The following is a 14255-nucleotide window of genomic DNA, read 5'->3' on the forward strand; positions in this document are numbered from 1 at the left end:
CAGAGGGAGGGGGGAGGAGCGTTTGGACAGAGAGAGGGGGAAAGGAGAGATGGACTAATAGAATTGGAATAAATATATATCCAGGCAATGCAATGTTCTCGGCTAGTATGTACAGGGTAATTCCGTGATGACGTTGGAAACCTTCAGAGATGATGGATAAGGTGAGGTACGAGACCCTGGTCAGGAAACGACTGAGTGGAACGTTCCAAGCGAAAATCGTTCTAATACAGTGGAGCTCTTCTACTGCAGGCTCTTTGATTTTCATATTTTGGGAAGGGGTAGTAATGGATCGAAACAGGAAAAAATTATGCAATAACCATGGGCTCTAAAACGCTTAACTTAAGAGCAATGCGCACTTGTTCAGTGGAAGAGACGTGTTTTACAGTATCAAAAATGAACAAGTGCTCTTAGCTCGTAAGGTATGCATCTTGCAGCCCGTGATTACTGGACTTTTTTCTCTTGTTTTGGTCCGTAATACCTTCTTCCAAAATATGGAAAACAAAACGCTAGCAGTAGAAGAGACCCACTATCCTAGGTGTAAAAGGCGATTATCGCTTATAACGTTCGACTCGGTCGTTTCCGGACCAGGGTCACTTACCTCAAACTGATACATTTACTAAATCACTTCATGGCGAACAGCTTTTGCTAGAGACAAAATGCTCGTTCACGCTTCCCAGCAACGTTAGGCAACCTTTAGTTTTCTCCGCTCTAGGATGATGAGATGTCACCGAAATTGCATGGTCTGCAAACTAAATGCGCGGCATACTGCTACTCTGAGCGATTGTCAACAAAAAATGTAAGAGTGATTGTCTCCAAACGGAGAAAGATATTTTAGAAGCGTATCACTAGCTTTAATTTTGCTGGACTCAGCCCTTTCCCCCCGGAGCAGCAGATAACTGAATACGCACGCAGCAGAGAGTCTATGCACTGCCGCTTCTCAGGGATATAACCAGTACAAAAGCATGTCTGTTGTCATCTGGAAACGTTAGCGAATATTCCTCGCTAACAGAAGTTGTTTGCCATGCTGTGATCTGTCAACCCTTCCCCACCCTGTGATCTGTCAGCTCTAGAAGTTTGATGCAAAGACTTAAGCTTGCGTACTTTCAGATTTGTTCTAAAAAGTCCTTACTTTTGCTGTTGGAGTTCATATGCGTTAGTGGTAGAGGGAAACGGTGTGAAGATGATTTACCAACTGTTTTTTCCGTTAACATGCATCATTTTGTTTTACTAGTTTACATACCGTAAATTTAGTTTAGGATAGCTGAGAATTGTCGTGGTGACATGAAACCTTTTTGTCTACCCGTTCTTTCAGTTCTGAATTTCCCACTAACTTCATGAGTGTAATGGTAGCTATAGTATTGCATATATTCTTCAGCATACTAACATACATTGAATCAGTGCCTTATCTGACATGAGTGCTTAGCAGTTCCTTCCTGAACCATAACAGAAGTGTAATTCTGTGTCTGTGGGAACTAAACGCCGTGTGAGAACAACGACAATCCAAAGTTGCCAATTTTACTTTTTTATTGACTCGATGACTGGTTTCGGGCCGAGACCGATTTTCAAATCACCATAACAAAGTCAAAAATGGTATTTCGAAGATGTGAAAACCGTGTCAAAAATGTGCAACGAACAGTCACAGAGCTCACATGTTTCTCGCTTATGATTTGTGATGAGTTTGGTAATAGATAAGAATGGAGACACAATCGTGACAGCAGATAGCTTAAACATGAACTGTGCTACGCTGCATTTTAATGAAAACGATATTCTGGCACACCAAAGGGAGAAATTATAGTTGAGAAGGGCTTTAAATTATGTGCAGGCTAAGTTAGAACCATTTTATGAGAAAGGCAATGCTGCATCGCGAGCTACTTGTGGGTGTTGACTGATGAAACTGTCAGCTGGGGTTTTTGACAAAAGCTGTTGAACATAGCCTCGGTCCACTAAACGAAAATGCAAGTAATAACGCAGTCACACCAAAGGTGTCAACTTAGCTATACCGTACTTACCCAGCCAGTAGTAATCCCAGTTACGGTTGGGGTCTGTGCCGACACACAGCCGATCATCAGACTGGCTTCGGGTTTTGCGCCACATGCGGTTCTGAAACACATACACATAGGCTGTACTGAGCAGCTGAAAAAAACTTACACTATGGGCTAAACAAGTAACAGGTGCGACGTTTCGTTATTTATATAGCATGTGGGCCTAGTAGCTCAAGCTAAAAGGGTGAACCAAGAGAAACAAAGTGTTATTCATCATTGGGTAGGGCTTTTGGAGATAGCAAATCTTCTCCTCGGGGATCTTCGACCTACAAATAGGCATAGAGGCAATACGTTGAACAATTGGAGGAAAGTGCGAAGTCACTTCGCTCACTAATAATTTAATTAGATTCCTAACAAGCAGCACTTAGCAATTGCTTTCGCCCTGATGACGACAGAGAAGCGTCATGGCACGGCGTCTATGAGACACTGAAAGCACTGAAGAACCATTGTGATACCTACCCGCTCAAACGAGACATGCATTTCACGGATATTGATTGGGTGGCTGGTTCTTTGGCATGCACCCCTCATTCGATAATTCGACGTGCCAAACAGAGTTGCCTCAGATAACTAGAGAAGACTTTCGAACACCCTCGTGTCCATGGCGTGTTCTTCAAACTATTTGGACACCATTTTGAAGAAAGGCTGCATATTGCAGATGAAATATATGCACATAAAAGCAAATCACCACAAAATCTCCTCAGTGAACAGGCCGAATTAGCCAATGCAGCCTTTCTTCAAAATTTCATTCATCTGCTTTCCAGTTTCAAGTAAAAAAAAAAAAAGAAAAATCAATGCAATATCCACTGCTGTAATATTTATATACGCACATCTATCCCAAACCATTTACTTTGCTTTTAATATGTGCCATAATATTTACATAATATATCCATAGTTGTAATATTTGTTTACGTACATCTGGCCCTTACAATTTACTTTGGTTCCAGTGTATACCATAATATTTATGTTAAATCACTACAGTAACAATTTATAACAAACTGACTGCTTTATTTGTTTATCTTAATTTTAATCAGTTCTCTTCCAATGTAAATAGTAAGTAATGTAACATAAGTAATTTGTAAATATCTACTGTCACATACACGTATATAACGAAATATCTCTGAGAGTGGAAGTCTTGGGCATTGTTATGGTTGTAATATTGCCATCTTTGTATTCATACCTCCATGTGATGAAACTTCTTACTGTGTGAGTGGTGCTTTACATTATGTGCATACATATACATAAAAATGTGCATCATACAGTTTCTGATGCTGCAAGGTAATAAGCAGTCTGCACTGGAACATAACGGCGCGGATTTTTCATCGCAAGTAAAAGAAACAGCTTCCCTTTCATAATCTGTTTACATTACTGAAAATCGTTGTGAGGCACAATCAGAGTTAAAAAGACATCGTTTCACATCTTGATTTGATTGTAGGGCACTACCACCGCAAGGAAGTTTCAGCAGTTGGAAAAAAAAGAAGAAAGCTAATGTAAAACGTGAACTAGCCGTCTGAAGATGAACCTGTCGGTTCGAAACCGGTAACGGCTATATTTAAATAAATAAATAGCATTGTAAAAAGTGGCTAGTTGCTGTTATCTTCTATGCAAGAGTCAGCTTATATTTTGTACACAGCTACGGGCTCAAAATGTCAGTTTCCGATAAAATAGCATAAAATACCATGTTGCAAAAATTTTTAAAATTTTGGATTGGAAGGAAGATAGAAACCATGTCTCACTCTCAGTTAAGACTTAACTACCTATTCATTTTCCCCTGACATTTGCTAAAGACTAAACGTTAAACATTTTGATCCATACAGAGGTCCTGTGCCCGCTTCCAAACACTCAGTGAAGAGAAACATTGACTGCTGCTGCTGTGGCGTGGATATACCCGAATAAATCTCCTGGAAGGAAGGAAGATTAGGGTTTAACGTAATGTTGACGACGGGGTCATTAGAGACGGAGCACAAGCTCGGATTTGGAAAAGATGAGAAGAGAATTCAGCACTGACCTTTTTGAAGAAACCATTTTGGTATTTGCCTTGTGCCGTTTAGGGAAGCCACGCTAAACCTAAAACTTGTTGGCTCGGCGGGTTTTGAATCAGCATTCCCCTTAATACTTCTACAGTATTATATTACAAGTTTCTTTTATTTCCATGTTAACTTATTTTGTAATTCTTTCATCGTCTTTGCAAGTGGAAACTGCAGCGGAAATTGGTCACTTCAATAAACTTATTAATTTGTTTGTATTTGTTTCGGTTAATTTCTAATGCCACTTGGTGACATGAAGTATTTCTGTAGATTTAATGTTTGTGGCTCAATATTACATTCATGAAGAAAAGGGAAGAGCAAAATGCATTCTGTTGGTGGTCGGACCAGTAGACCTATCCATTCGTCCGTTTTCATTGATACTTTATGCTAAGTAGATCTTGTATCTTTCATTTAGAACTGATCTCACCGATTTCCTTACTTTTTAAAATGTAGAACTAACGTATAAATTGAAGCGCATGTTAGGCAAACACATGGGGGACCCACGTCTTTAACATTATCTTAGTTAACTGTTGATAAGAAAAAAACCTCGACAAGTGAAGCAGCGAGCGCTTACTGCGCTACTGTACAGAAGGAGAGCGAGTGAGAGCCACGTGAGTGTGGTCGCAGGGTGAGCTCACCGAGGTGTGCGTGTACTCGTAGCCGTCCGGGTTGGTGCTGGGCACGACGTACCAGTCGAAGCTCTCGGCCAGCGCCCTGAAGGTGGCGTTGGTGCTCGTCAGCAGCTCGTTCACGATGTACGTGGCCGTCGCCACCGTGATCCACTCCCGTGCGTGCGCCCCTGTCCAACGCAAAACATATGTTTGATGATGGGCTGAAACTGACTACTGTTTCAGTTTCTCACAAAACGATGATGATCAGCCATGTGAGCGTAAAATAACTGTGTAATTTGTGTCGTACGTGTCTTTTATATAACAGTTGTGACTTCAGCTGGTAGCTTGAACTGCAACAAGTTGCGCTAAAATTTCTTTCAAATTCTGAAGGTGGTAGGGGTAAAATACAGGGAGCGAAAAGCTATTTACAACTTGTACAGAAACCAGATGGCAGTTATAAGAGTCGAGGGACATGAAATGGAAGCAGTGGTTGGGAAGGGAGTGAGACAGGGTTGTAGCCTCTCCCCGATGTTATTCAATCTCTATATTGAGCAAGCAGTGAAGGAAACAAAAGAAAAATTCGGAGTAGGTATTAAAATCCGTGGAGAATAAATAAAAACTTTGAGGTTCGCCGATGACATTGTAATTCTGTCAGAGACAGCAAAGGACTTGGAAGAGCAGTTGAACAGAATGGATAGTGTCTTGAAAGGAGGATATAAGATGAACATCAACAAAAGTAAAACGAGGATCATGGAATGTAGTCAAATTAAGTCGGGTGATGCTGAGGGAATTAGATTAGGAAATGAGACACTTAAAGTAGTAAAGGAGTTTTGCTATTTGGGGAGCAAAATAACTGATGATGGTCGAAGTAGAGAGGATATAAAAAGTAGACTGGCAATGGCAAGGAAAGCATTTCTGAAGAAGAGAAATTTGTTAACATCGAGTATGGGTTTAAGTGTCAGGAAGTCGTTTCTGAAAGTATTTGTATGGAGTGTAGCCATGTATGGAAGTGAAACATGGACGATAAATAGTTTGGACAAGAAGAGAATAGAAGCTTTCGAAATGAGGTGCTACAGAAGAATGCTGAAGATTAGATGGGTAGATCACATAACTAATGAGGAAGTATTGAATAGGATTGGGGAGAAGAAAAGTTTGTGGCACGACTTGACCAGAAGAAGGGATCGGTTGGTAGGACATGTTCTGAGGCATCAAGGGATCACAAATTTAGCATTGGAGGGCAGCGTGGAGGGTAAAAATCGTAGAGGGAGACCAAGGGATGAATACACTAAGCAGATTCAGAAGGATGTAGGTTGCAGTAGGTACTGGGAGATGAAGAAGCTTGCACAGGATAGAGTAGCATGGAGAGCTGCATCAAACCAGTGTCAGGACTGAAGACCACAACAACGCAAATTTAAAGGTGTTGTAGTGAATGCAGAGCAGTCATCATTTTCAACATTAACTCATCTATGTAGTTGTTCAATTCGCAGTCAAAGCTGAAGCCAGTATCAAATCGAATGTATAATCTCTACATTGGTTGGAGTAAAAGAGCCACTAGATCTGTGTTCTGTATTAGAAAATCACACAACACGATTGTTGCACCACCATACTTAGCAAGTACTGTCTCAGACCATCGCAATAAAACTTTTCGGAGAAAATAGCCTGAAATGGCCCAGTTGTTTGGGCTCTGCTAGGATAACTATAACTTTATTGTACGTTGGAAATGTGCTATTCCGGTTTTCAAAACAATCGAAGGAATTTATAGCAGCAGGAATTCTGATTGTTACAGTTGTTATTTTACCTGTAGCAAGAAATCCGTTTGTACCTTGTCATCCAATATTACTCAAAACGTTGTAAGTTCAGGGTTCACTACAAAAGACAGAGTTTGTAGTAATACTCTTTGATCGCCATTCGGCCTTCGTAGCGTACAATGACGTTAGTATGTCGTAACAGTGTCGAAATAAGTCCTCATTTGAAACTGATTTGTAAAAAATTCATAAATTATAGCAAATGGCAGTAGGAAATGTTGCCTACAAAAGAAAGACGATGCTTGCATAAGCGGCACTTTTGAGAAATGCTCGGATCTTTTGATGGCCTATGACAAACTTCCTCTTAGTTTGCAATACGTCGAGAATGCTGAGAGATTCGACCCACTGACAGAAGACGATACTTCACTTACTTGGATTACAAATCGTTAAGTAACCTGATTTTGTCCACAGCTCGTGGTCGTGCGGTAGCGTTCTCGCTTCCCGCGCCCGGGTTCCCGGGTTCGATTCCCGGCGGGGTCAGGGATTTTCTCTGCCTCGTGATGACTGGGTGTTGTGTGATGTCCTTAGGTTAATTAGGTTTAAGTAGTTCTAAGTTCTTGGGGACTGATGACCATAGATGTTAAGTCCCATAGTGCTCAGAGCCATTTGGACCGTAGTGCTCAGAGCCATTAACCTGATTTTATACCAAAAAGCAGAGATTTTAGTAGCTGCAAAGGCAACTTTTGCGTTTCAGAGAGTTGAGCTTATTTTTTATGCTACTGATTGACGCAGGTCTAGCCATGTCTTGAATATATAAATCATGTTCTATCCCGCAACCTAACATTGAGACAGGCAGCCACTGAACTGTATGTTAATGGAAAATTGTGAGTTCATAAAAGTGTTTTACTGTGTTGTGATATGTTTCAATAAGACAAGATTCTTGTAAAAACCAGACCTTCAAATTGTCCCTACGTGGTCAGCTTTGAGTCTGTTATTAAGAAAGCAGAAGTCTTGATTCTTTTTGAATTTCTTAGTGATAAGAGAAGTTCTCACCCGTTTTAGAGTATTACGTATTGCAATAAGAGATTTTTTTCCTAAAAGAAACACTGCTGATTATACATGCGTAACCGAAACTAAGAATTTTTATCATCAACGTTTCGTGAATGGAGGACCTCCTCTCCCCCTTCCCCCCTCTCTCATCACTGTCCAGAATTCTGTTTTGAAACGAATTAGAGAAATGGATATTTATGACCAGATTAAGACATCAGTTGTATACTCCAGGAATAAAGCTAAATTTCATTACACGTCCTACTCGTTTCCGCAGGCGAGTTCGCAAACGCCCACTTGTGCAATGGCTCTCGAATAGCAGATCCTCACGTGTAGATCAGCGGTGTACAGTAGCTAATCCCTAGACACTGTACCTATCCTCTGGGATAATTCCGAACCTCTTCGCAGTGTCTCATGGAGTGAGCGTATTTGACACTATTGACTGATACGTGCCCAAACCAGGTTTCACCCTCCTTCTACTCACTCGTTTTTGGCTTCAAAGCAAAGCTGCGGGTGCTAGAGAAAAAAATGAACACACCAAAACACAGCACCTTACAAAGCATAATATGATGTCGGAAAACCGCTGGCATTCAAAACCGCTTCAAGTCGCCTCAGAATCGATAAACAAAGGTCCTCTGTGATTTACAAAGGACTCTTGTATCTCACTTCCGGCAAAATAGTGGGAACTTCAGGTGAGGATCATGGGGAAGGAAGCGACGAAACACCCTCCTCTCCAAAGTAGACCACAGCGGCTCAATGAAATTGAGGTATGGTTACTGTAGTGGCCAGGGGATATGTGACAATTCATTCTCGATTTCGCGAAACCAGTTCTGGGCGATGCGATCTGTGTGAACAGGGCCTTGTCGTCTTGGAACACAGCAACGCCATTAGTGAACCAACTCTGTACATGGGCTCGACCGAATCAGCTAAAATAATCAAGTAATTCTTGACAGTAATGCGACATTGCAGAGTAATTACGGGGACCGTGAATACCACGATATAGATATCCAAATGATCACCGAACCGCCGTCATGTTTCACTGCTGGGGCCTAAATTCCACCGGAAGTTGGAAATAATGTGCAACAAGGCTCAACCAACCACATGACTTTTTTTCATTGCTCCATAGCCCAAGTTTTATGGCTGCGACACCCCGTTTTCCTATTACGAACTTTTGCATTACTGATGAGTGGTTTTGGAGTTCCAGCTCATCCTGCGTTCCCTGGTTATGGAGTTCCCTTCTTGTTGCTTTGGTGCTGACAGGGTTCTGCAGTGACTTTCGCAGCTGCAGTCCGTTTTCTTCGCAATGATTTTCTATGACCGTCCATCATGATCGCTCAATATATATTTTCCTCCATGTTGTGAGTTAGCAAATGATGTTTTTATCTTTTCCCTGTATGTGGTATAAATTTTCGATACGGTGGATCTCGAAACACCAAACACTTCGGATACCTTGGTTCCGGAAGCACCCACCACACAAGCGCCAATAATTTGCCCAAGTTCGAATTCACTTGTCTCGACTAACACTTGCAGCCTATTGAGGACATTTCATTTCACAGGAACAGTCACTTGTCAAATGCAACAGCGCATCATGCTGCAGGTTTGGCTACCGTCTGTATTTCTGTTCAAACACACACTTCTTCATTTTTTCCAACCACTGTAACACTACGTATTACCTGCACTCATCACATTCACGGAATGTATATCCTACACAATTGGCCCATCGGTCGCAGAGCCACAGATATGGCGTCCAAACAAAAGACATGTTGAAGCAGTGAGCAGCACGAAAAGTAAACATCACTAGTCATGATCTTATCTGACTACGGCAAAGAGAAAGAGACTACCTGTTGTCACTTTAGTTTCACCACGATATTAATGTAAACATAATTTTAATGGTACCTTTTCTCTGCACACAGCGCCTCCATGTGAGCATGACTAACCTGACTCGAGAAAGACGACGGGTTTGCCGTCGCCGAAGGAGATCTTGACGCCGCGCTGCTCGCGTCCCTCGAACGTGCTGCCGATCACCACGGAGGACACCACGCCGGGGTACTGCTCGACCAGGGAGTCCAGCCACGAGTACACCTGCAAAAGGTCACGCGACAAGCACTCAGTAATTGTTCTGCTCCAGTGACGCAACATTTTGGAACTGCATATCGCGTAACACGCACCAAGATGTGTACTGCACAGACGTGAGGACATGACATCGCTCACGGACCCCATGTCAGCAAAGCTGAGGTGCGGGCAGGCTGGTCGGGACGGGAGGAGAGGACTGTGTCAGCTGGACGAGTTAACAGCGTGGCCATGGATGGCAGATGATGACCGTTCATAACAAGCCTCAGTAGTATCCAAACAAGGAGTGCTCAAACATTTTAGGCTTGAGATCTACTATATGCAATTTAATCCATTTAGAGAACTACTGGCTTAAAAATGCGTTAAGGTTTAAGCATAATACACTAATCTGTCAACACCAGCTTGACACATTGTGAAAGATAAAGACCAGGCAGTGCATTTGTACACTTATATTTCACTATGTTCATCGTTGTAAACGCTACCTAACATGGATCAGTTCATCCAAAAAACAATACATTAACTAATTTCCAAAAGTTTTCTTCATTCTGTCTTTAAGTAGATATCATTATGAACAAATTATTTCTGGTTAGGGCTCACAACAAGAGAAGAGACTACTCATTTTACTTGAAATATCTGGCACATCCACTTTTTCGAAAGGTTGAGCTATGAAAGCCAGAACCGGATCTATTCCTTTGATAGTCAGTTTTCAAACTGACTTCAGTGCTGTTAACTTGGCCATATACCTTTTAGCAGCTTCTTGATCCAATGATGCTTGTTAATCCGAGAGTTGTGACTGTATTTGAGGAAAGTGTTTAACATTTCTTTAATTAGGATATACAAACCTCACGTTTTTGCAAGAAACACGTTATAGAAGCCATGAAAGTTATGGCAGTTTTTTTTTCCCTGAAGTTCTTTGTTTAACTCATTTAGTTTAAGTGTCATAAGTCACAAATGCCAGATGAAACAACCAGCTCAAAACATACAGCTGTGACTGATCTTATTCTCTTATCAATATGAACAGACCTCTCAGATTCGATAACACAAAGTATTTAACAGATCATTAACTTCGTCATGCACATCGTCTTCTTGTGGATGCTCGGAAAAATAGATTTATGTTGCCTACTGGGTGCGGAGCTCGTTCCCCCTGCTCTTACCTCTCTGCCAAGCTACAATTCCCTAGTAGTAATATACCCAAATAGAAGAAAAGACTGTTACATGGCATGAGCGTTGAAAGTGGTGAAATGCAGATGGAGACGAAAGAGGCGGTGACGGTGTTGTCAGATTTACTGTACCGCCTTTAAATATCGTGTGAAACACTCGTCGTCAACAGAACACTATTTTACAAAAACAGTTCACTTAAACATATTCGGACATAGGTTTTGAAAGATTGACTCCTAAAGCCATGGCGATCGACTAGTCGATTCCAGTGGATGGGTTCAGCACCCACTGATTTAAACGCTGTAATTATGGCGGTAGGGTCTGGCAGTAGGCTCTTAGGGGGTATGTACCACAACCAGTTCTCAATTAACAGCTTTGCCTTCCAAATGGGAATGGGAAAAGCTACATCTCTAGGCGCTTGTCGTTTAGGCAAGTGTACGGAAGCCTAAAACTGTATTATTTTTCTTCTATGTGGCTTGCAAGACCCAAATGAAACTGAATTTTGGTACCCAAAATAATTTGAGATACATTAGAGACCATGTACATCATTCTAAAGCAAGCGAAAACTGTTTTCGGAAGAACGCCAGACTCAAATCTGTAACATATTTTGTAAAAGAAGAAATGTGTTACGGGAAGAGTTAGTAACATGTGGAAGATGTGATGTTAGAAACTCAGATTCAAACTCCAAGTAATTTTGGGCTTTCTTCAATACTATTTCGAAGTTTAAACTTTCTGTTCGAGTATGGAAATATATAAGAAGAGGAATCATGATGGAATATACCGGGTGGTTATGATTAAAGTGCAGCTACTCACAGAAGTCCTACGAGGATTTCGGTTATCGTATATAGTCTAATGCGTTAATGCGGAGCTGACTTGAGCTGGAAACAAATTAGTTCCAATTTTGGCCACCAGATGCAAATCTGGCACTGTGAATGCGAGAAAGGCGTATGGAAATGTATGCATATATAATGAATTAAGAACGGAACATAGGTAGAAAAGGTCAAGTGAGAAAGGCATAATGCTAATTTTATTATTAATTGCCGCTTACACAATTTTTTCAATATTTGCACCGGATACGTTGACAAGATACTGTACAGCGCCAGATTTGCACCAGGTGGCCAAAATTGTAATTAATTTTTTCCAGCGTACATCGGTTCCGCACTATCGCGTTAGTACATCTACCAAGTTTCGCTGCCATACCCTAATTACACCCCACATTGGACCTCTGTGAGTAGCTGCACTTTGGTTACAGCTACCCAGTTCAACAGAACAAAATGATGATGTGGTGATTGCTACTTTTCATTCAGAAGAATAAGCTTTGAAGAAAGGCGTACACATACTTCAAATCATATACAAAAGCAAAGATTGGCACAATTGTCGAATACTGGAAATTTTTGTTGCTTTAGAGGTTTACTAAGCCATAAATAATCGTAGTCACTTATTTTCGTTGTGAATGAGAATCTTCAAGTAAATCAAAACTCCGAAACAAAGATTCAAAATCACAGACATCAGATGTCGTCCATCATTAATCGATATTACACTAAAATTTCCAACGGAAGAAAATGCAGGGTGTCTCAGGAGGCATGACCAATGTTCACGAATATCAGAAGAACGATCATTTGAAGCAAAAAAGTTAATGCGAACATATGCTCTACTGCGAATAGTTTCCGAGATCGAACACTTTTAGTGTACATTTGTTTAAGGGCTAGTGGCGCACACGTATGTGTCTTACCCAATCACGTCTTGACGTTTCATTTTAACCCAACCTACTTCGTTGCTTTCAACCTGCTTGCTCTTGATGTGTTCCTGCTATTAAAGTGGCCCGTTGAACACGCAGTTGTCCATGGTGTGTTGTGAACAGAGAAATGCGAGGCCTTGGGAGTGTGACAGAGAGATGCATCGGTTAACAATGTACTCGCGCTGACTAAAATTCCACACATCTATACAAATGCAGGATATGCAAATATGGTGATATTTAGGGCTTCTGCGATGGCAGTTCTACTGCTATTGTCGAAGAATATAGTCGGCGCTTTCCGACACGTCGAATTCCTGATCGTAGTGTGTTACCAGAGTTTTCAGCACATGGCGGTAAACAAGTATTCTTCCAAGTCCTTATTTTTCTTCTTAACGTCTAGTTCAGCAACCTGCGCAGGAACAGCAACACAATGTTGAAATGCTGCAGCGTAGTCCCACTACCAGTACACGACAACTTTCTGCATATATCACTGTCCCACGAACACGTGTACCCGGCCGCTGTGGCCGAGCGGTTCTAGGCGCTTCAGTCTGGAACCGAGCTGCTGCTACGCTCGCAGGTTCGAATCCTGCCTCGGGCATAGATGTGTGTAATGTCCTTAGGTTAGTTAGGTTTAAGTAGTTCTAAGTCTAGGGACTGGTGACCTCAGATGTTAAGTCCCATAGTGCTTGGAGCCATTTGAATCATTTTTGAACACCTGTACGGCAAACATTACATGCGGAAAACTTGCACCTATTTAGTAAACAAAGTGTCTACAGTCTTCACATTCGTGAAATGCCACACGACTTGAATTTTGTGACTAGATAAATGACAATCTTTTTTTTTCAATTAATACTATTCACTGATGAAGTCATGTTTACGCCGAATGAGATGATTCATCGATGGTCGCAAGAAAATCCAGAGAGTACATGGAAACTAATTTGCAAGTTCGTTTTATGATCAATGTTTGGCGCTGCATGATCCGTAACATTTTGATAGGTCCAGTCATTTTAGAACGACGAATCTTGGGACAGAATTACTTGCAATTTTTGGAAAATTCGTTTGCTGAACGTCTTGATGACATTCTTTCGCCATGCTGTCTGCAAGTTACTTCAAACATGACCGAGCCCTTCCTCAAAATACCAGACCTGTGAGGGAATATCTCAACAGCACTTAACGCTAATCGCTTGTTCATTTGTGATAGTACAATTAACTGGCCACTAAGGCCGCCAGACATTACGCCATTAGATTTTTGTTTATGGGGTTGGATGAAGTATGAGTTGCACAAACGAAAGGCGTATAAGTGAGTTGAATCGCTTGGTCACATCATGGACGCTGCTGCCCTTAGAGAACTTGCAGAAGTTCTCAGACAAGCGACACAAGATGTTCTTCGAAGAGCCTAAAAATGCATTAAACTTGACGGTGGCATATTCGAATATTTATTCTGAACAGTACAAAAGCTGTGATGTGAGTATAAGGTAATGCTTACAGATGAATGTGTTAAATATAGGTCTTTATCAATTGATACTTTGTAAAATTGCAATGTTTACTAACTGTTGTATTTGTCTAAACCTATGTATTGAATAGCACAGAAAATTAATAACAATGTACATTACAAGTGTTCTATCTCGGAAACCATTCGGGATAGATTATACGTCCGTATGAAGTTTTTGCCTAAAATGATCATTCCTGTACCCTGAATATTGACCATTCTTCCTGGGACATCCTCTAGAACTGGACAAAATAACACCCTGTACCTGTTAAAAACGAAAGAAGCCTCCTCCTCATTCTGTACAGTCATTTTGGACAAAAATTTTATTGACTTT

General features: G+C 41.2%; 1 protein-coding gene across 1 annotated transcript in view; it reads right to left on the reverse strand.

The window, feature by feature from the left end:
- The window catches only part of LOC124546222 (zinc carboxypeptidase-like), a 59250-nt gene that overhangs the window by 27262 nt on the left and 17733 nt on the right, over positions 1–14255 (reverse strand). The window contains exons 4-6 of the mRNA XM_047125021.1: positions 9407–9551; positions 4705–4865; positions 2010–2100 (exon numbers count right to left, since the gene is read on the reverse strand). Coding sequence (XP_046980977.1) covers positions 2010–2100; positions 4705–4865; positions 9407–9551 — 397 coding nt within the window. The remainder of the gene's footprint in view (positions 1–2009; positions 2101–4704; positions 4866–9406; positions 9552–14255) is intronic.

Source organism: Schistocerca americana, chromosome 1 (assembly GCF_021461395.2).
Source record: "Schistocerca americana isolate TAMUIC-IGC-003095 chromosome 1, iqSchAmer2.1, whole genome shotgun sequence".
Lineage (NCBI taxonomy): Eukaryota > Metazoa > Arthropoda > Insecta > Orthoptera > Acrididae > Schistocerca > Schistocerca americana.